The sequence below is a fragment of the Pagrus major genome, chromosome 13, assembly GCF_040436345.1.
Source record: "Pagrus major chromosome 13, Pma_NU_1.0".
Lineage (NCBI taxonomy): Eukaryota > Metazoa > Chordata > Actinopteri > Spariformes > Sparidae > Pagrus > Pagrus major.
Window position 1 is genome coordinate 5792185 of NC_133227.1, and position 23642 is coordinate 5815826.

The 23642-nt window shown below is 39.6% G+C and overlaps 2 protein-coding genes across 2 annotated transcripts in view; one reads left to right on the forward strand and one right to left on the reverse strand.

Annotated features, from left to right (window-relative positions):
• The window catches only part of klhl13 (kelch-like family member 13), a 40597-nt gene extending 30446 nt beyond the window's left edge, over positions 1-10151 (reverse strand). The window contains exons 1-2 of the mRNA XM_073479804.1: positions 10081-10151; positions 7118-7189 (exon numbers count right to left, since the gene is read on the reverse strand). Of these exons, the coding sequence (XP_073335905.1) occupies positions 7118-7170 (53 nt within the window). The 5' untranslated portion in view covers positions 7171-7189; positions 10081-10151. The remainder of the gene's footprint in view (positions 1-7117; positions 7190-10080) is intronic.
• Positions 10152-13788: 3637 nt separating this feature from the next.
• Positions 13789-23572, forward strand: wdr44 (WD repeat domain 44). Its single transcript, XM_073479059.1, has 20 exons — positions 13789-14318; positions 15251-15284; positions 16378-16461; positions 16795-17404; positions 17781-17920; positions 18048-18143; positions 18265-18401; positions 18858-18941; positions 19060-19166; positions 19700-19851; positions 19936-20074; positions 20193-20254; positions 20373-20489; positions 20604-20726; positions 20830-21021; positions 21144-21245; positions 21347-21462; positions 22167-22294; positions 22398-22532; positions 22621-23572. The coding sequence occupies exons 1-20, from the start codon at positions 14242-14244 to the stop codon at positions 22707-22709; spliced, it is 2724 nt and encodes a 907-aa protein (XP_073335160.1). The 5' UTR covers positions 13789-14241; the 3' UTR covers positions 22710-23572.
• The last annotated feature ends 70 nt before the right edge of the window (positions 23573-23642 follow it).

Genomic DNA, 23642 nt, shown 5'->3' on the forward strand with positions numbered 1-23642 from the left:
TGATTACTAAAGACAGCAGTCACACATATTAAGTGCTTAGTACTGAACCACTGTAAGATGAGGCATGCCGTTCTTTTTTTCATTTTTCAAGGACTTTTTTGCAGAATGAAAGATAAACCCAATGACATTTTACTGAGCTGAAGATTATTGCATGGGCCATACTGGCTGTGGACGTTAACCATTCCTTGCTAGCATGACATCTGCACCACATGCAGTTCAGCAGTCTATAAATAGGTTAGGGTGGCAAGCACAATGTGCAAACAAATCTGAATTCTTTACACATCATATATGTCAGATATTCCAAGAACTCTCTCTCTCTCTCTCTCTCTCTCTCTCTCTCTCTTTCTCTCTCTCTCTCTCCTGTGTCCTCCATCATTCTGCTGCTTGGGAACATAAACAAAGATTAGCCTACCAGCACAGCAAGTTATAAATGTCTCTAAAGCCAAGGGGACACAGGCACCACTCAAAGGGCCTATAAAGAGTGACTTCTCCCTGACCACAGACTAACCTATAATTGGGGGCCCAATATCAGCCTGCCTGAAAACACAGCTTACAATATACACGTTTCAAAATAGTAAGTTGTCTGGTGGGGCAGGGCCACTCTGGGCAGAGTAAGGTGGAGCGTCAAGGCTTGAATATGCTTCACTTGCCAGCGTGTGCACACAATCTGAGATGAAGACATGCAAGCGCCCACCACAACCACTTGATGTAGTCTCATCCATGCTCTTTCAGCGAGAGATTTCATAGTCCTTAAAAAGGCATGTTGACATGCTGGTGTGTGAAGAACCTCTTCTTGCTTTTATACAATGTCAAGTGTCGAAAATAAAGTAAATACTGTTCATACAGTCTCTGGCTGGGTCTTAATTAATGCTGTAACAGGAGGAGATACCAGCACTTACTGAGAATATATAGTCACAAGTCACTTTTAAACACATTGAAAGGACGATTTATTAAAGAGGAAGTCTTCTGAAATAAACAGCCACAAAGCCAAAAATATTACTGGCAAAAATAGATGATATATCAAGATTAAATATTCTGAGATATAAAATAGAAATTCACAAAAATTTCCCAAAAATGCCCTATCTTGCAACAATTACTTGACATGCAGGAATTTGTCAATGGTTCATGGACAAGATGGTCATTTGAATTGCAATTTTAGTTAAGTCTTAGCGACTAATTCAACTAAATCATTTACTAAACATACATTGACCAATTACAGATCCTATGCCACAGTATAACCAATGATGCAAAACAACTGCAAAGCTACAGAATAAATGTGGGTGAGGGAGATAAAAACCTGTGAGTGCCCATCAACTCCTCCAACCACTAAGGTGCCCTTGAGCAAGGCCCTTAACCCATAACTGCTCCAGAGGAGCTGCTCAGTGGCCAACAGATAAGACTGTGGTTGTGCTGGACACCTTCCAGGTTTTGAATGTGTGTGTCTGGCTGTGCTTGAAGCAGGGCGTTCCAGCTAAACTACCCTGGTTAAATAAAGATTAAAACCACAATTACCAAGTCAATAGTGCCAATAGTGAAGCATTCATCATGTCCTTTTTTTACAAAGCTTACGAAATGACACCATTTAGCCAAGACTTCCTAAGGTTAACTAGGAAGGTAGAGACTTTATGATAAACATATTTTGTACATTAAGGATTAGCCATGCCGCAGATGTCAAACCATTTCCCTCAAGACATTTATAGGGATATATGCAAAAAAAGCAATGTAAGAGCTTAGATTTCTCTTGCTGTGATGCAGTAATATTCAAAATAAATATTTCTGTAAAACAAGCTAAATTAAGCTCTTAGCCTCATAAGTAAAGCTGCATGATAACTAGAGTCTGCATAAATCCAATTTTGAAAAAAATAAAAAATAACATCCGAGTAAGCCTTGTTAGCCTATGAAATTACCTTTAGGCTATGAGCTAGCCTATTAGCTTGCCATGAAAACTAGGTTGTTGGTTTTTTTCATTTTTTTTTTTCTTTCAAGTTTTTGGTTCTCATTCTCTGTCAGACAAAGCCATGTCACTGTTCAAAAGTCAAACAAGACACTTGTCCATTTCAGCAGAGCTCGGGAATAAAAGGGGCAAAGAGAGGGGATGGCGAGAGGCTGTGAGAAGCACTTCCATTCTACCCTTCCCCCCCGCTCCTGAACAGTAGCAGATGACAATAGCTTCTAAACCAGGGCACGCCAGACATCCTGACAAAAGCAGGCTCCTCCCAAGCTGCTGAGTCCCTGTTCCCAAATAAACATAGCCACAGGGAGAGGGCAAGAGTCGGGGACGCGGTGCTTGCCATGTTCAGACTTGCTGCGAAATGAGTCCTTCTGCCCAAGAGCAAAGCATTCTGCCAATGAACCATAAAATGCATGCTGGACAAGGCAAATCTCTTGACACACCACAAGACTCAATCGCATTCTGCCTAATTAGGGCTGCATCAAAAAATTGTGGTGTCACAATAATTTACAAAAAAAATTGCCAAAACTGCAAGGCTAACAAATCCATCTCCATATACATTGCCACAATGGTATATAATGTGAATGCTATTTAACTCTTACTCACATGTAGGCAGGCGAAAGGGGTGAGGACCTGGATGTCTTAAGGACTGGCACTGGGAATTTCCAGCTGACAGGAGAACCGCTTTTCCATTTTAACGGCATGTTGTTGTCACCAGAATGGTGCTATAGCGATACCAACAGCAAAGACCATTTCCATGAAAAGGTTTCCAATGCAGTCTTCCATCCCACTCTGCCCACACCATTTAAGGGGGAGGGAGAGCAGCAGCGGCAGCAGCTACAGAAATACACTGGTACAGGCAGTGCAGGCTCGGTCGGGGTTGTGACTTTAGCAGCAGCACTGAGAAGCCAATAGAGTGCATCCACCACGACTACTTGCCCTGCTGCATTCACAGTTGTCTCGTGGTAGGAGGGGGGGGATGAAGCCCTGCCTTCCCATCACCCTTTCAGGGTCTGTGAATAGCCCAGTAGCTAAGCAACAGTGCCATCTTGTTAAAGGAACTGTGATTACAGTTCTGGGCTTGCCATGGAAAGAATTGTAAGGGAGATTAAATGAGTAGGAGAAAGAGGAAAACCTATTATGAAATTCATACATTTGAACCAAATACATTTGTTGTGCTCTAGGGCTTAAAATGGGTTTTTTAAATTAGAATTTAATTTCTGTCAGTGGTATCTGTCAGTGGCCAAAATATAACCTGCAAGTCTTTAACTATCCAATGATGTCCACTTATTCCTGATGTATTTTGGTGCAGTTTTACCTTAATATATAGCACTATAGACACATTATTTCTGTAGTGGGTGTCGTAATGAGTATATATGAATGACATATTTCAAATTTTGTATTATACTGTTAAATTCCTCTACTAAATAAATAGGTGTATTCCGTAGTTTTGGCAGGTCTGTGTTTCATTCTTCGGCTAAACAAAACAGAAAGTGGGATAAATGGACATTATTGTGGAACATTCATGGGTGCAGGCAGCCAAAGTACATTCAATGTAAAGCAATAAACGTGGACCAACACACCTCACCAAACACCTTCTATGCTTAATCACTATTGAAAACTGCTAGAAAGTGCCAACACTAATTTCATGAACTCCACAGTTTTAAGCTAATGCATTTTTATAGAACTAAATTGTCAGATGTCAATATGAACTAATATGTGTAAAAAGTTGGGTGAGTGTCTCTATGGAATTTTAGTAATCATGTCAAATGATCTTTTAATCATTATGCCCTGATCAGGCTTTGCTGTCATCAATCCACTGGGCCCTCTGACAGCGACACCTCTCATGCCCTGACCTGGCTTTTAAGCTGTCTTTAAATCCTACTCTCACCTTAAAGAAGAGCAGATCCTCAGCAGCTTGACCCAGGTCTTCTGTCTATAGTACATTGTACCCGTGTAGGCTGAACTACAGTGGCTGGCCCACAGAACCACCCCCCCACCATCTTTGCCAGCACCCACACACATTCAACATAGGCCTCCGTAGCAGGTTGTGTTCATGTATACAACAGCACTAGCTACTGTCATCAGCTAACACCATCCAAACTAATAACCAGCTAACAACATGTCAAAGAAGCTAGCATGTAGCGGTTATGGGCAGCATAATGATCAACCTACCTGGCAACAGCCAAAAATAGTCAGCTATTAATATAATGTAATTAGCATGCTAACAGCAAGCCAACCAGGAAGCAGCTTGAGCACCAACATTTTTATATTTTATTAAAATAAATTTAGTATGTTTTCAATCAGAATCTTGTTTGCATGATCCTTTTCTTTTTCAAGTTTGCTGCACACTTGAGATGAACTCCAATGAATAACACACTGTCTGACAATATGAAGCTGTTCACTTATGCCAAACCATTCATTAATTTACTGAGCTTGATTAACTTAAGTGCAGGGAAACAGATTATGAACATACATTTAAAAAAAATGTACCTGATCTTTACATAAACAAACATCAGAGATTAGTGACAGATCCAATAACACTGTACTGAAAAAAATCAGACATAGTCCCCCAAATTCTTCCATAGGAGACTTCTAAGAAATAGCTTTAGAAATCTTTGACTTTTTTTATAAGCACTTCTGATGGACTACACTAGTGCCTTGACCCTTAAGGCCATGGGGTGCCCCATTAACTCCCTAATTAAAACCCCTGTGAAAAAAACTGTAAAAAAAAGAAAAAGGAAAGCAGGTTGTAGCAGATGAAAGGGCAACACTGTATGTAATGTGGTAATCAGAAAGACATTCATATGATTGGTTGGATTATTAAAAGGAGAGATTGAGAAAACACAAGATTATCAAAATAGGTCATATAGGTCATGATCAGATTCCTCTCCTCTTCTACCCCCTGTAGCTCCATCCCCATAACAATGTTGTCATCACACTTTGCAGCTTGCCCGTTCTCCCTCCCAGCTTACACTGGAAATGGCAGAATGACCTTGCCTGTACTGCAAGGGCAGCAGTCATGCCGTCTCTTCTGTCAAAGCCCGGGAGCTCAGCGCTACACCTGTTACCCTCAGTTCTACTATATTACGCTCCTTCCAAAACCAGACCCTCTGTAAAGACATCCATTTCAAATGCCTGTAGAAGCACCACAATAATTCCACTTTCCCAGTGTATATATGCCCATTTTTAAAAGGAATTTGGGGAACCATACCCCTTGGAATATCAAGGGTTATATGTTGTACACAACTCAACAAATGATGCGAAAGAAACTTATTGAGGGAGAACTGATGCCATGGTGTTTTGTACTTCTTTCATTCATTTAAACTAGGCAAAACTATTCTAGTATCTGTTAATGATAGCTTATGTTGTGGATGGACAGTCTGCACTCTTGCCTGTGCCTGCATTAATTACAGTCCTTTACTCTGAAAATTGTGTTCCATAACTGCCCAACCAGTTGGTGTAGTGTCTCATCCACCTCCGCACAGTCAGTCACATTTCTGTTCACGAATCAAGGAGAATCTTTTGCCAACAGATTGGATCACACAAACAGGAACAATCATGCCAGCTCCTTTCCCTGGTATTTAACACACAGGTCTAACTCCAAGATGAGTCTGAATGCTACTATTTAGTACTACCTACAGTGTATAAGAAATATAATACACAAGATTAGTAAAAGTCAGTTAATATGCCATCTGACCAAAGAGTCAATCAAGAAAATAATTGGTAGATTAATTGAAAAAAAAAATATTTAGCTGCAGCCCTACTGTTTTACCAGGACAACATCTCACATACAAATAGCATTATGCAACGACTTAGGTTGTCATCGGCTACACCCTAATACATTAGCAACGTTCCAGGATCCTACTTGGAAAATATTGATTTACAACACTGACATAAAGTGAGAAAGACTCTCCCATCCGCTTCCTTGTTTCTGTCAACAGAAACTAAGCACTGTTTCGAAAATTACAAGTGACATTTTATCTAATTAAATATTGCACATTAATCAGCAGATAAACACACCAGTCACTGTTTAATGGGGAAGGCTGGGTCTAAGAGAAACAGTTGACTCCCCAGAAAAAAAGGAACCTCTGCCAGATGCGGAGAGAAGATTTATAAATGATGTGTTATAAGCCCAAAGCATATTTCTTCCTTACTTGTTTGGGTGTTTCTGTATGTTCTTCATTTGTCTTACTCTCAGCTCTGCACCATCTTCATGGTCAATCTAATATCAATCTGTAGCCAAGTCTGAAGTCAAGAAAAACTTGTCAAATGTGTCAGCCCATCTGTCATTTTCTCTCATACTGGGAAGTATTATCCTGCTTTTGATTCCAACGATCGAAATTGAAAGCTCATTCCGATCGATTTTTCGATTTCAAATCAAAATTGTTAGTTGTTAGTGGTAATCTTGATATGCTTATGCTACTCACTAACTTTGCATTGTTTGCAGATATTCTGTTGTAATAGAACAAGATACATGATCCACCACAGATTTGTTTTTTTGCATAGTGATGGTTGCTAGTAAACTGACATTGACTGCACCAACATCAGGCCCAGTTGAAAACCTCTATTTCAGTCTTTGTGTAGCAAAAAGTCAAGGGAGGCTGTGACAATACTGTTTGAGTGACAGAATGACTCCTGGCAAATAGTGATCAATTAGCCAATATTATGCACAAACAATTCAGGTGAGTAAGCTGCCACTGATGAATTAACATTACCGTTCGCTGTAATATCTTTGGGTGACACTCTTGTTAGACTCTAAGCAGTGGTTCAATCCTGGTCACTGAGCACCACAGCCCTTCTGCTTTTCTTTTCTATAATCTAATCAGGGATTACCTGATTAACACCTCCGATTCCAGATGGAAGCCATTTCCTACCCAGGACTAATGCCAGCACTGTTAAGTACTGCACTGTATACAATTTATATCTATCAACTATTGATCCTCAATCAAAAGCTGATTTTTTTTTTTTTTTAAAAAAGGATTTTTTCCTGGTTGCAAAGCAGTGAAAAGAAACCTTGAACGTTCTCAAGGAAACAGCTAGTGATATTTTTTTTTTCCTGGCAAGGTTTGTGAGCTAAGGAATTGATGTGTTTAATCCAAGTCAATCAAAACACATGTTCTGGGCAGCTAATGAAATAATGGAATGCGAGGCATTGCGTATTACCTGTCATGCAGTCCGATGGGCATCGTCTCCCCTCTGTGTACAGGGTGCTCCATACCCTCGCCAAAACCACACCTCCAAAACAGAAACAATACTTTCAACATTTGTGTGAAGTCTTTCTACCAAAAACAAACATTTAACATCAGCCAAGAAAGCAACTGAAAGTAATTTTTACATCAGCATTTCTAACAGAACTTACTTTTTAATGTTTTACAGTGAGCATACCATTATAAATAGTATGCATACATTCAATTAGTCATGCAGCAATTACTTTTCTGGTAGATAAACAGCAAACAAAGTAATTCTTATACTGCAGAGCAAAAGTAAGACTGCTTTCCAATTACAAGTTATACACTAGGGCTCCAGGGTGCGACTATTTTGGTCGCATAGCCATTCAATAATCTGTTAAGTGCGACTAATTATTTTAGTTGGTCATCGGGTGCGCCTGATATTCAGAAGGTTAGATAAAAAAAAAAAAAATATATATATATATATTTTTTTTTTAAACAAACACTACTGTACTATGTGTACACAGTTGCTTCTGAACAAACATTAGCCTATAAACATATTTTATGTAGATAGATTATTTAGTCAGTCTATTGCAGGGTTTTGCCTCCATTTTGCACATGTGCAATTTATTTTTATGTTTGCGTGCATGTGTGTGACCGCACGCCCTGTAATGCTCCCACATACTTGCCTGTGAACAAGAGAAATTGTGAGACATCTCAACCTTCAAACATAGTTCTCCTCATTTTGAATAAGGCTATTGATTACTTTTTCATCATGAAAAATGCCGCAGTGCCCATTCCACCTGTCCCCAGCCCGTAGATGCCTAATAGCAGTGTTTCTGCTGGTAACATTTTTAAATGCACCGCGAGAGGACACAAAGACAGAGTGAGATGATGACTGGACGCCGGCGGGAGAGGCGAACCATGACAAGATTATTATAGTCTATAAAGGGATATTTAGAATGCAGCCATTTCATATGCAGGACGTAGGCTTTATAACGCTGACCAAATCATGTTGGACACGTTCATGTGAGTCGGCTGTCACTATGTTTGTCTGTTATATATAATCCAGTCTGCAGTGTAGTTAAAAAAGAGAAGTCCAGAGAATTGTAGAGTAGCACAACACTGTGCTCAGAAAGTTTTTCAAAAAATGTTTTCTAAAATTCTGTCCATACTCAGCATGCTCCCTCTCCCTGGGGGGAAGAGTACATTTAAACATTATTAAATGAATACTCATCTCCATATTTTAGAGCAAGCTCTTTACTATGTAGTGCTACGATAACAACTGATGATTTTAATAATAATCAAATAATTGTTGAGGGTGATTTATTTGAGTTTGTGCAGCACTGTAAACATTTCACGATCGGTTTCAGTGATCACGATTACTTCTTGAGTTTGTTGAGATTGAAATGAAGAAAAACATTTATCTGCACCTTTCCTCCTGTTTACAATAATTTCCATAATATGTTAAGTTAAATTTATGGCTGCTCAATTAATTGCAGTATTACTGATTCTGCAACATCGCCAGTGCTGCACAGATGTCCTGGCCTACAAATGTTGCTCTCCAGATGAAAGAACACATGCTCTTTTGGTACAGAGCCCAACAAATGTCAAACAAGATTTTAATTTTTAACTGAAAATGTTATCACAAATCATATTGCAATATCTGTTTTCACCATATCATACAGCGATAGTTAAAATGTATTATTGGGTGCACCTAAATGAATATTTTCTGCATTGAAATGGACAATGAAATAAATGTCCCTATAAGCCCAATAATACGAACATATTTCCGTAACAAAACTTAGCTCTGCAGTTTATTCTGAAAGCAAACGTGTGTGTTCGACAGTTTAATTCAAGACTTTTCACATATTTACAGACTGGGGCCTTATTACCTGAGTGGGGAAATTCATAGTGATGTGAATAAATTTGCATTTGTGTCCAATTTGGATGTAAAACGTCCTACAGAGGTTGACAACAAGGTTTATGGGCGTTTCTTGACCCCCATCCCCTGCTGAAATGTGACAGCTGCATCAGATTTCTAACCTGTTGCTTGACACAGAACTAGGCTAATTAAAGCTAAAAATATCTGCCGTGTGTGACTTGACAGAACAATCTTTCACTTATATTGAAATTCAGCCAACATAGTGTACAAAATAAAAGGATGTACTGACATTGATCTCAATTATATTAAAGAATAGCAACTGTACACACGTCAATTTGGATACAGGAAAGTTTCCTTGATAGTTAGCGTTACTGCTTAGTTTCTGATCTTTTAACACGTTAAAGTCACACAAAACTGTTGTAGTAGACCGCTTGCCTCTAAAGTGCTACACGCTGAGCTCTGAGAAAGTCGGAGAGGTTAGTCCTTTTAAAGCTAAGTGTGATCCATGTGGGGGGAAACTAACAGCTAACTCCACGGCGAGGTTACGTAGCTGACTCGCTTGCTAGCAAAGGCTTGAAGCTATCACAATTCAAAATGTTACTGCTAAACCGGACTAAACAATGATAGTGTCACAACAGGCAACGCTGTCACATCGGGGCTCTGCTAATGTTCTGGCCATGTTGCCTGAACACAGTCCTAACATCACAGTGGGAACAGGCTAAGGCTAACTAGCCTGGCTAACGATAACCCTTTAACGTTAACACTGGCTAGCTTGGACTAACATTAGATAAGGACAGCCGTCTGTGTGGCTGTGTAAATGGTTACTGTTGACTGTCGGCTGTTCGCTTTGTTAGCTAAACTGCAGACAGCGTAAACCACCGGGGTCTTAACATGAGTTAGTTGGGTTAGTTATTAGTTAGTCTGGTTGGTCGGTAGGTTTGCCACCACCAACAAATGACTATGACTAACTGTCAACCTGCTATTTGTTGAGCTTAATATACTATATACTATATTTCAATCACCATATGTGTCTTAAATACACTCCGTAAACTTTTAAAAAGCAGAATTCTTACCTTCAACGACGAGGTAACGTTAACTAACGTCCTTGTTTTCCTTCCAAGCCCTCAAATCCACTTATACCTCTGGAGCCTCCTTCCTGGTTTTATCCAATCCAGTCGTCGCTTACTAGGAGAGCAGGAACATCCACACTTCCCATTGGAGGAAAGGTATGGCAATCTTCTCTCATTGGCTCAAAACTTCCGTTACTAAATAAAGTGGTTGTGAAGAGGAGCCGTCTTCTGGAGCATTAGTAGTCTGTAGTCTATGTTTGTTTGCTTTAAAATCTTGAATTATTGACATTTCTAGGAAAACGATGGGCACCCTGTTCCAAGTTTGGACTTAAAAGGGATCATCTTAGAAATGACTTTGAGAAATCCACACTCAAGGTTATTGTTATCGTTTTTATAATAACACAAGTATGGATTTATGGGTTGAATATTAGGGAGACTGAAGTGGAAATTTCTGGTTGAGGTATTGACAGAAAATATTTGTTTAAACATAGAAGCTATCTGTTTTTACACTAATAACATGTACATCAATATTAAATATAATCACAGGCTATTACAGATGTAGTGTATGTGATTGCTGGCTATATTGCAGTCAACTTAAATTAAAGGACAAGTTCACCCCAAAAAATAAAAAAAATGTCAAATCTACTCACCTTCATTATGATGGAAAGTCAAATAAGTTTCATAGTCCACAAAACTTTTGGTTTTACAGCAAACAGCATTCACTCAAACAATTGGAGTAGATGGGGACTTGTTTTAAAATGTGGAAAAAGAGAAAGAAAATGATAGAAAATGTATATAACGTTTTTTAAAATCATTTTGGGATCTGGGGCTTTCAGAGACATGAATTATGGAGCCATTTTTTGTTCTGTCGTGTTCCGTTTTCTGTTTCTGTGTGTTTTTTTCTTTTCTTTTTTCAGTTGCTTTCATGCTTTAAAACAAGTTATTATCTACTTCAATTGTTTAGGAGCTGCAGCAAGGGTGTTGACTCGAAACTTGCAGGTTGGTGATTAAATAATTACTACATTTTAATTTTTGGGCGAACTTATCCTTTAATCTACATTGCAATAGTCAAAGAAATTAGTTGCTTGCATAATAAATCCCTTTTCGCTACTCTTGCTATTATCACAAGTGCTGACACTTGTCTGTATCTGTATCTTTTATCTAGCTTTGTTAGCATTCAGAAATTGTTTTGAGAGTGTATTTTGATGTTGCACCTTATTGCTGGTTAGCTAGCAGCAGCTGGTTATGGCAACGTTAGATATGGCAAAGCTAAAACATCAACATTAGTGGTGGACCTGCTACATGTTTTTTGTTACCCTCAGTGACTCACAGACGAACGTGAATATTGTATTGGTCTCATGATAATACGATGTTTTGCATGTTAGAGCTTCCACGATGAGAGCATCGTTGACTCTGATGATGAGGACACGCCAGAGCGCAGCACATCATCACATCAGAAAGGACGACGGGAGGGCAACCAGCAGTGTCCGAGGAAGTGGAGGCAGAGGCCGTGGACGTGGGAGGGCGACAGGTCAAGGAGCAGATGTTCATACGTCAGGTAGAAGATCTTCAAGCTCAAAGGATTGCACATGAGTAGGTCAGCATCTAAAGTAGTTACTGGTGTTTTTTTCTGATAAACACCACCTACAACTAAACTACTTGTGTTTGTACAGTTTATTGACCAGGCATGTAACTTGGACACACAAGTGCCCTAATCAGAATCACATTTTTTGCCAAGTAGTTTTTCACCATTTGAATTTGTGTTTTTGGTGCATAACAAACACAGTAAGTAGAAAGATGTAAAGAAAGGTAAAGGGCTGGTTCTTCAAGTCAAAGGCATGAATAGATCGAATGAAAAAAATGTAATATAAACTGGGACATCTGTACAGTTTTGTCGGGGAATGTCTAAAGTATGGACCACTGAAAGTGTCTATGTTCACAGTATGCTGAGGACAGTCGAGCTCTGTTCCATAAAAATATCTAATCATGTTGCTCATCTGTTGCTTTACAGGCCAGAATTCGAGGACTATGTTTGGAGCAATCACATCAAGTGCTGGAACTCTGCCTGACACCTATTTATTTCTCGTTCTGTATTTATTCATTGTTGTGCATTATCTCTAACTTGTTTGAATAAAGTCTTGAAAATGATAAATGCCTTTTCTTTACACTTCCAGCATAAACAACCATTCCATTACAGTTCTTACACTTTACATGATGCACTAATAATAACAACTGAATTAGGTAAGACTCTTGTTTAATGAATGTTGTAAAGTTTCAAGATCCTTGACCTCCAGACCATTGACATCCATTAAATCCATTAAAATTAAGTTTTATTTTTTGTAGACGGAAAAAAGATAGATCAAGATGATGCTAAACCCACTGTGAGTTTTAGGTTTAGTTAGCAACATTTATCAGGTTTGAGGACAATAAAAATGTTTAAAATTCTGATCCATGCTTGATAGCATTAATGCAACTACAATCTGTAATTACAACATGGCCAAATCAAAATAATGTATGCATTCATTAAAATGCATTGAGGCTCTTTCAATAATCACTCCTCTACCACCTCCACCTTTTTGTCCTCTCAAATAATCTGTGAAATTGCAAGCGCATTATTAATCAACTGATGCATTGATCTGGAACAAAGGGCTTTGGAACAGATCAAATTCAATGATAATTTCACTGACTTGTTGGCTGTTTTTACAGTTCTAAGTGCCTGCCTTCGTCATGTGTGAATGAATTGGACCTGCAGCTGTAAATTTATGTGCATGTTTTACCAAACAATTCTCACCTTCTGGGTTGCACAGGCACAGGCAAGGCAAGAATCCAACTGATAAACAGAACATTATAATTACATTTCAAAATCAGTTATACCTGGATCATTTTCAATTTTTAACACTTTTTTTTTTTTTCAAACTGTGGGTTGCTCTTACGATAAAATGAAAGATATGAAACGCTTTAATGTAACATGAAACATGTAATCACTAAAACCAGACCATTAAATCGACATGGCTGATATTACTGGCAATTTTATTCATGTGACAGATGTATCTGTAACAGCATGTATGTCAACTGATATGTAACAAGAAATTGCACTGCAGAAATGTCAGCATATGTATAGAAGCAGTGTCAATATCTGCTAGTTATTGTTTTGTTTGTTATTGTTTGCACACTGTTTGTCCCCTTATGCTGCTGTGTCCAATTGAAATTCCCCTGTGGGAGATCAGTAAAGATACATCTTATCTAATATGGCATATTTTGTCCACCAGAGAGCACTGAGTTTATATTAGTAAACTATGTTTATTTTTTTAAACTATCCCGATCAGTAGCCTATACATCTTCACCACATTTGATAGTAGCCTAACTAAATTTAATACGTTCTTATCAAAGTGTTTGTTTAAGTCATATTCATGTTAAAATAAAAAATATTGCTCACACATTGTTATTGGATGTCATACACTCTCAAATACCTACCATCCTTGGCTGGTGTTTGGCCAGCCTTTTCATATATGCTACTGTTATCTTTGGATGGATCTCCCTGGTACTACTCAGCAGCCCATCATCTGACAGCCCAGCCCTCGGTTTTTAACTTCTCTTAAATTCTGTTCTTCAATCTGCCCAGTTGGGGGCAGTAATGTGACGTCATGGCCCTCGACTGTCATAACAGTGAGGTAGAAGAAGAGCGGCTGTCTGTGCCCCGCCCTTTGACTCACCTCGTTAAGATGTATTTTTTGTGTTACTGGTTTGTTTATGACGCGGTTCACTGGCCCCGTTAGCTTGACAGTTGTCCAAGTGTCTGTTGTTGTTAAAAACGCGCTTTTCGGTGTCCGCTCTCATGGAAGATACTGCACCGTGAACGAGAACGGTGTAAAATAGTGCAGAAAGCTAGTTAGCATTAGGCGTTGGTCACTCGTAGGACCAGATTGCATTTGTTAGCCTAGCATTTGGCTAGCGTACTGTAACGTTATGACGTGACGTTGGACAGGAAAGTGGTTGCTGGACGACACCTGGGCCAAGTATCTTACATTAAAAGATCAATCTGGAGAAAGCAGCGTAGAGAGAGAGGCGGGCACATGTGTGTAGCACTTCCACTCGCAGGTTAGGCTTTTAGACAGCTGCCTGGCGACGAACTTTGACGAGCTAGCGAGCTAAATTCATGTTAGCATGGCGTCAGATACAAGTGACACCGAGGAATTCTATGATGCTCCTGAGGACGTTAATTTCACTCCATCTCCAAAAGTGTAAGGAAACACATTTTAATAATAGTACTTAAGAGTGACTGATAATACACGCTTTTATGCTTGTTTTGTGTCATGTGCCACAAGTTATATGCATCTAGCTAACTTACTAATGGCAGCTAACGTTAGATCAACAGAAAGCTCCTTGTTGTACATGTTAACTGAGCTGCTTCAGAGTGTCGAGATGGTTGCAGATTTTGTATTTACACTGTTAAAATGTGATGTGTAGTGTCATACAGGATTACTCTTTACCAGCTGGTTGATGCTGGGAGAGTCAACCCAACACCCAAGTCACATGATGTTATTCCTAAGATCAAAATAACAGTTTGAATGCAAATACCTTGTTGTAACACCTTAAAGACAATTATTAGCTGTCATTATGGGAGCATGGGGATTTGGCTGTTGGGCACAACGACCAAAGTCAGGATTGACTAGGAAATATTGCTATGTTTTAAAAGTACTGCCAGGAAATGGTACTGCCTTATGACAGTTTTAAGTAAATTTACAGCAAGACACCACATACTTGACCTTTATGTCCGTTTCATATAATGGCAAGTTGCCGGTGGAGAATTTTTCACAGTAAATATGAATTGAGGAGCCCATCATGTAAATGAATGTAGTTCATTAGTCACTGAATTGACCAAGTTCTGTTTACTAAACAGCATTTGCTGTAGGACACCACCGATTCAAAGAACACCCATATCTATGTCTTGCTTTAAGATACAAGTTTTTTTTAGCAACCACATCCAGAAAGATTTGTTTAATAATAGAAGAGGTCTGAAAATTAGTTTTGATTCGCACACATTACTTGCTCAAGGGAGGGATATAAAGACAACACATTTGGTTTCAGATTTAAAAAAAAATGTTGTTTGAAGTTGCATTTTAGACATTGACTGTCCTTGCACTTTTGAACTGTATCCCTTCGTGTTTTTTAGGTCACCTGCAAAGTTTGTCATTCCTTCACCTAAGGTATGTTTGTCTAAACCCTGCCAGTGTTGAAACAAGGCAGTATCTGCTGAGTCGTAACATAGCTTTAATGTGACAAAGGTTTGGAAATAAAGTAGAGGTAGCTGATAGGGTTATGGTTCAGTTACATTTTTATAGTATTGCTATCCTTTTGAGTCCTTTTATTGAATCTCTTGAAATAGTATGTCACTTGTTGTTTTTCACCACATGGATAACATCTGATTGTAGTAGTTGTTCAGCAAACTGTTCCTGTTTGTTCAGTACTTTGCTAGCTAAAAAGAGAGTTTTGCACCAGATACCAGGAACTGAGACCTACCGAAACAGTACACTGTTCTAACATTAAGTGCTTGACTATCTAGAGGTGACTGCAGTGTTTATAGTAGCTCTCCTTGAAGTTGCACCTATCTCAAGTGACTTCAAGGTAAGATGTTAGTGCTGTGTGTGAAAACATTAATACAGCCTGTTTAGTAAAGAGTCATTGACTGCAAATATTCAACCCTTTGCCACGATGCCTGTGTCTTCCAGTGTTTATCTGGTGCCTCCCTCCTGACAGTTAGGAAAATGGAAATTAAATGGAAATGAATCATGGCCTGGCTCTGCCTGTTCTTCCCACACAGACAGTTACAACTGAAATTTAAATGATCCTTGCTGCTCACGAGAGATTGAAAATAAGAACTACTATAACAACACTGAGCTGACATAGGAATGGATCCAGGATTGAACCTTGCTCACAGGCCAGCACTAGCCCCGTAGCTTAAATCAACAAAGTTTACTTAAAACATTGATTTTGCTGCAAAAGGAAATTGCATTATGGAGCACGGTTTCAAGCGTGGTTAAAATCAGCTTGCAGGACCTGGATTTGACCTTAGAGTCAGTCTTAGTGCTCACTCTCATGGCAAGCAGTCTGATGAAATCTGATCCAATTAGAAAGGGCCTTTTAAAAGTTAGCTGGATGAGAGAAATGTGCTCATTAATCATGTATTTCATGATTCAGATAGGTTTCCCTCTGTTTGGATGTACTTGTAAATTAAAACTGACACAGCTCTTGTTATTTCCTAGGAGGAAAAAATTATGTTTTTTATTGTTTTCTGAACAGCTTTCACAGAGATCAGTAAACGCTGCACAAGATGTGAGCTGTGGAGTGGCCGCATCAGAGCCTCAGCAAGATGATTCCCTACTGGTATGGATTCCCCCGTTATTACACACAATGTTTCCCACACAAGATGGCTCTGTTTCACCATATTCTCAGGTTTATATTTTTTAGAAGAAATGTGTAAGTCAGTGCGGATCTGAAAGATGTAAAACCAATGATTTGTTCTAATTACATCCTGTGGGTCCTTTGCTATACCTTTTTATGTGGGTATTGCACTAGCTGTGAGTGTTTGTTTTGTTTTAACTATTGTGAAAAGAGAGGAAGAAAGAAAGAGTACATGTACAGAAAATCACATATCTGTGATTACTTAAACTGGACACAGGAACTAGCATCATAACTGTTGTTTTCTCTTCCTCATAGATCATTGACAGCATCATTGAGGAGAGTCAAAAGGGAAGTGTTGGCGATGTTGGTGAGGTGGCTCAGCTGTTAGATCAGCTACATGTTGATGTAAGAGCGGACCCGGAGCCACAGGAAGATAATAATGCTCAGGAAGTTCCTGCGGAGTCAGCAGCGCCAGCTCCCGAACCTCAGCTCGCCGAGAGGCCAGAGGAAAGTGCCGCAACAAATAGAGCATACTCTATACCTGCCCCTGAACCCACAGATTCTCCAGGCCCATCAGTTGGGCCACAAGAAGGTGTTCAGCCCCCAGACATCACTAGCACTGTAGGACAGAGTCAGCCTGGTGGGGCTGTTGCAGTTGCAGAAGAGGGTCAGGAGCAAAGGCCTGCAGATATCTTAGATCAGATCCCACTCACAGACAGTCAGGCTGACTCGGACTCCTCTGGGCCTTTGAAACCCCCACGTCAGTTCACAGTGGAACCAGACATTGTAGCCAGCACCAAGAAGCCTCCTCCCTCACGCCCACCCCCGCCCAGTGGAGGTCCTCCACCGAGACCGCCTCCACCCTCTTGGCAGAGTCTGCCTTCCAGGAAGTCACAGGAGTGTCTGAGGCTGAGTGGACTGGAAGGTTGGGAAAACCATGCACAGTTAAACTAAAGTGTTATGTTTATCTTTTGAAACGTTTAACTCAAGCCTTTAAAACTTCACTGGATTAGTCACAGCCTCAGGAGCAATCGGTTTTTCATCTCTTATTGTAGACAACATTTATTTTATAGCTGTTTTGACAATAAACTAGTAGATGGGAAGAAAATTGTGCTCAATGCAACCAGTATGAACAGGAATTCCCACAAATGTGTGTTTCAGAGAATGGAAGAACAGTTCATAGCAATCCCTCCATTATATTTGAGGTTTTACAATTACAATGGCAAATAGCTGCACACATGTGCAAAGCAGACTGAATAAGTTGACCCATTTTTCAGATGAACTGTTCTGTGATTGTCCAGTGTCTGCGGTCAGTAGCGATGCTCTGGAGCCCTCCGGCCTGGTGTCCCCTAGCAGCACAGTGAGGAGTCTAACCAAAGAGCTGCAGCATTCCCTGGATCTTGCCAGTGCCACCAGTGGGGACAAAGTGGTGACGGCACAGGTGAGTGAGGTTGCAGACCCAACATTCCCTTTAATGCTCAGATAGAGCTAAACAAGAATGAAACTGAATATCACGTAGCTGTTTGCTTATCTATTGCACCATGGCTTGCTTTGTTTTGTTTTTTCAGGAAAATGAGGACGAACAGGCCTCGTCTGAGAGTGGAGGACAAACTCCAGGCCCTCAGCGTCCACGTTCTAACTCTGGTAGAGAACTGACAGATGAAGTAAGAGTCCTCTGTGTATTTTTATTGCATTTATTCAGCTTGAATCTAAGCCATTACCCAACCTCTTGCATCCTTCCAACAACCTTTTAACCTTTTATACTTGTGTGTTATTTTACAAAAGGAAATCCTGGCCAGCGTGATGATCAAGAATCTGGACACTGGGGAAGAGATCCCTCTAATCCAGGCAGAGGAGAAACTTCCTGCAGGGATTAACCCCCTCACTCTGCACATAATGAGGAGGACCAAGGAGTACATCACGTAAGCAGAAAAAGATTTTTCTGTATTAGCTTCTCTCAACACTCTCCTATATATTAACTATTTCGTGAGAAACTCAACATGTTTTGAAAGCCTTCAACAACAGCCGCAAGTTAGAATAATTGAAGTTAGCATCACCGACTATGTTCTCTCATCAGTAACCAAAACGAGAGACAACCATTTCAAATTAGTAAAACAGCAGGGATTATGGAGACGAGAAGAAACGGTGACAAGTGGTGCTTTGTTGAGTATTGCGATATAGTGTGCAAACAAAAAGCCAAAGATGTAATGAATACACTCACACATACACACTTATATACTTGTTGCTGTAAGCAAATGTTCTTCTCTTCGTAACATTTTCCCACTGTGAAATTTTTTTTAAGGCCTAATCTTGTAAAAAAAAAACAGATGGTACATTTTCTGGAGGAAGTTGATCTGTTTTATTTTTATTCCACTCAGGAATGATGCAGCACAGTCAGATGATGATGACAAGTCTCAAGCTCCACTGGCAGACACAGATGGCGGAAAACTGAAACAGAAAACGTAAGGATTAATGACTTTCAAAGCCTGTTAATGGAATTGATTTTTTTTCCTGTTTTAACCACATGATATCTGTAATATATAGAATATAATCATTTGCTGTCCCTTCATTTCTAATCAGAACCCAGTTTAAGAAATTCCTCGGCAAGTCTGTGAAGAAAGCCAAGCATTTCGCTGAGGAGTACGGAGAGAAGGCAGTCAACAAAGTGAAAAGTGTGCGTGATGAAGGTAAAAGAACATTACACTTTATTAACCTTTACACTACATTGTTGTTTTTTATATTTTATACAGTCTCTAGATCTACTTCAAAAACATTTCAAGGTAATTTTCCTGATAGAGTGACTCATTTCTTTTGTTAAGTGAAAGTACAGCAAGATGACTAGCACAGATAAGTGCAGGCAGGAGATTGCTTTTTGTAAATGGATGTGGGCGCTGAGGATATTACAGGACGTATGGCTTAATTCTAACTTCTCACTGTCATAACCATAAATAGAAGCAGCAGAGGAAAGGTCTTGCTGAGTCATCAAAACCCACAAATCAATAACCTCAACAAACTTTGCAACACTGTAATGAAGATTTGATTAGTGAACTTCTGTCTCCATGTATCTTCATGTATTCATAATGTGGATATTAAAGGATCCTGTTGAGCTGCTGCAAAAGTCTGGATTCATTTTAAAGGATTTAGAAGTGCTAGCAGGAAATACGAGTGCTCCTGCTGCAAATGTTTTGATAAGCAAGGTTATGCTTTTTGTTTTGCTCAGTGTTCCATACAGATCAGGACGATCCATCATCGAGTGACGATGAGGGCATGCCTTACACGAGGCCTGCTAAGTTCAAGGCAGCACACAGCTTCAAGGGTCCCTTTGACTTTGATCAGATTAAGGTTGTGCAGGATCTGAGTGGAGAGCACATGGTAAGAGAGGGTCTTAGTTTGCATTATTAATGTTTGAGAGAACCAGCGAATGCTTGTATTACAGCATCTTTGTCTTCTCCTCAGGGTGCCGTTTGGACGATGAAGTTCTCTCACTGCGGGAGGCTGCTGGCAACTGCAGGCCAAGATAATGTGGTCCGTATCTGGGTCTTAAAGACTGCCTTCGACTACTTCAATAACATGAGATTAAAGTACAACACTGAAGGTAACCTGATCAGCATGTCAGATTTTTGATTGTGTGATGATTTTTGAGTTTTTTGAGTTTTTGATTTAGTTGCTCAGCTTTGGCTGCAGTATGATTCTTTTTGTTTTGGCTTCTCCAGGTCGAGTTTCACCTTCTCCTTCTCAGGAAAGTTTATGCTCTTCAAAATCTGATGATCCCGGGGTGAGTGAACTTAATAACACATTTGTTTTTCCAGAAAATATTATAAGAGTATTGTATTTAGTATATTTTACAGTCTGGAGACTCCATGTTTTCCTAACAGATTGCACTCTCACCCTAGGCAAGTTGTATTCCAGAAGATCCAGAGACAGAAGATAGAAATGCCCCTTTTCGTCAAGTCCCATTCTGCAAGTATAAAGGTCATACGGCTGATCTGTTGGACTTATCCTGGTCAAAGGTGATGTCCCACTGCCCTTTCTTTATCCTTTTACCATCCTCTGCACACATTTTAGACACTGTCAGTACTGGTTTTATCTCCCCTCTTACTTTTTCCATTTTTGTGTCAATGTAGAACTTTTTCCTGCTCTCCTCCTCCATGGATAAAACAGTCCGATTATGGCACATATCCAGGAGAGAGTGTCTCTGCTGCTTTCAGCACATTGACTTCGTCACAGCCATTGCGTTCCATCCCAGAGTAAGTAGAGTCACCTTGTGTTTCTTCTCTCAGCACAAATCACACATCTATTAATTTTGGCTCGCAGACTTTATTTATAGCAACGCTTGCTTTATGTTCCTAGGATGACAGATACTTTTTAAGTGGCTCTCTGGATGGAAAGCTACGGCTCTGGAACATTCCGGACAAGAAGGTGGCGCTGTGGAACGAGGTGGACGGCCAAACACGCCTCATCACTGCAGCTAACTTCTGCCAAAATGGGAAGTATGCGGTCATCGGCACCTATGATGGGCGATGCATCTTCTATGACACAGAGGTACCCAGCTGAGCTACTTTTTCTTTTCGTTTCTTTATGTCTTTATTATTGATATTTGTCATGACAAATTCATGAATTCCAGGTTTAACCAAATGTATTTCTTCTGTTTGTACGTTTGTTAGCGTCTGAAATACCACACTCAGATTCACGTGAGGTCCACCAGAGGCAGAAATAAAGTTGGACGCAAAATCACTGGCATTGAACCTTTACCTGGAGAGAATAAGGTATCACTTGATCGCCAATGCAGATACACTCACTGTATTGTTGATGTCCTATAATGAGGTGGTCAGACTTGTTAATAAGGAATTCTGTCTTTCCACAACAGATTTTGGTGACCTCAAATGATTCCCGCATTCGCCTTTATGACCTGAGGGACTTGTCTCTATCCATGAAATACAAAGGTTACGTCAACAGCAGCAGTCAGATCAAGGCGAGCTTCAGGTGAGGATGTTTCCCTTCCATGTAGTCATGTAGACTTGAGCATTTTAAGTAGCATTAGTCACAGCCGAGTAACAAATCCCTCTCTGTGAACTGCATTTAAAGTAGTGCTACTGCCTCTAAACTCTGCTTCTCATAAGCTTTTGGGACAGGGCTCTTTCAAATATTGATCTTTAACTGTAAAAACTGCTCAGCTAACATTAAGCATAGTCTTTTTTTTCTTCAAGCATGGTGTCTGCAGCTCCTTAAAGTGTCTCACATTCAGTTTCCTAAACATTTGGCATCAAAAGTTATTAAATAGTCTTTAAGTGTATGTAATGTATGAGGTCTTAATTGTGACAAACGTTTTATCGAATTTAATTTTTCCATTTTGTGTGAAAGTCCAGATTTCTGATATTTCTGATAAATCTTTAAACCCACCACTGAACCTATTGACTGTCTTTACTTAAACTTGCATTTACCTATTACCATAAAGCCTACCTCTTTACAGAACCACAAACAGTATATACTACATACCTTTATACCTACATGCAATACTCGAAAAGATGATTTGTCCAAAAATAAGTCGTAGATTTGGTGAAAAATGTATCTTGAAAAGGTCTCAGAAGGCATGAATTTTTAGTGTCTGATACCTGTAGACTCCCTGGTATGTTGCACTGCTCCTTCAACACAAAAAACTGACTTGCTGTGGGATTGTCTTCCTACAGTCATGACTACTCCTTCATAGTCAGTGGATCAGAGGATAAGTACGTGTACATCTGGAGCACTTACCACGACCTGAGCAAATTCACATCAGTACGACGGGACCGCAATGACTTCTGGGAAGGCATTAAAGGTAGCTGTGTTGAATGACAACCATGATTTTAATAGAAATACCTGTCTAAATAATGTCTCCCCCCTTGAATGAACTGACACTAAAGCGTTACTTATTTTTTCAGCGCACAATGCAGTGGTCACCTCAGCGATCTTTGCACCCCACCCCGGCCTTATTGTTCCACAAGAAACTGGAGCAGAGAAACCAGAAGCAGAGTGCAAGAGCCTGGACTCCACAGACTCTGAAACGATACCCTCAGGTATGTTTGTTTGAATTCATCATGAACACATTTCATGACATCGAGGTTTGTCATTTTAGTGCTATAAAATAGTTTTTTCTTTTTGCAGGAGCCCTTAAGACAGATCACACAGAGGTTCTACTCTCTGCTGACTTCACTGGAGCCATCAAAGTTTTCATCAATGTAAAAAAGTACTGAGCACTTGAGAGGGTGTCATCTCCTCACATCTAGGCCTTTCTGTCGGAGGTCAGTCCTGCAGATGAAGGACAGCCCGTCAAGAGCCATCCAACGCTACCTAACGGCTAACGCTCTGAGACGAAGAGCCGTCTGTAGCTTTTTCGGAAGAACAGGGACCTTTAAAATAGAAGATGAGGGAAAGGGTGGAAGAACTGTAAAAACAGACGAGGTGTGATTCACTGTCACATTTCTATTTTTTATCTTTAATACCAAGCAACTGTGAACGGTTTGGCATTAAGAGAAAAAAGAGCCAGAATGCCAAGTGTGTGTGGTTTGAGCAGAAATGACATCTGTTCGTGTAAATTTACAGCTGTATGAGTATAGCTAGAAGGCTATTTGTAACAGTATGAGCACCTTACTAGTTTCTTTTGCTCCCACATTTCAGAAGAATTTACTCTTAGTAGTGCAAGACACTGTCCTAATGTCAGTCACAGATTTTAAATGTGTCATGTGTAAAGAGATGTTACCATTTGTCCTGAAAGCAAGGTGGTTTGAAATGTTATCTACAAGTTATTTGTGCCTACAAAATCTAGACCGCTTTTCTAAATTCAACTTCTGAAGCTTTCCTCTCAAATTTGTCAAACATTTCAGTAGGAAATCTGTCTACGGTTACTAATGATTAGGGCTGGGTATCTTTATTTTTTTCAGAAACAATACTGGCTCTTAAGTACTTTTGATAAACTTTTGTTCAATGAAAGCACATTTCATTATTATAATAGTACTGTAAATCTAGTGTTTAACATTGCGTACTTACTGCTTTTGTAAACAGAACCAAATGATGCTCTATTAATTTCCTCAATAAAAATCCCCACAAACTTGAAGAATGCTTGTTGATAACCTTTCTTTAACAGCAGAGTGACAGTAAAAACAGTTTGATATCTGACTCTACTAATC

Excerpts from the sequence above, each read along its gene's own strand:
- wdr44 (XM_073479059.1), top strand. The coding sequence starts at position 14,242 with ATGGCGTCAGATACAAGTGACACCGAGGAATTCTATGATGCTCCTGAG. Across the intron at positions 17,405-17,780 it reads GAGGCTGAGTGGACTGGAAG|TGTCTGCGGTCAGTAGCGAT; the intron begins GTTGGGAAAACC and ends GTGATTGTCCAG. Across the intron at positions 21,463-22,166 it reads CAGATCAAGGCGAGCTTCAG|TCATGACTACTCCTTCATAG; the intron begins GTGAGGATGTTT and ends GTCTTCCTACAG.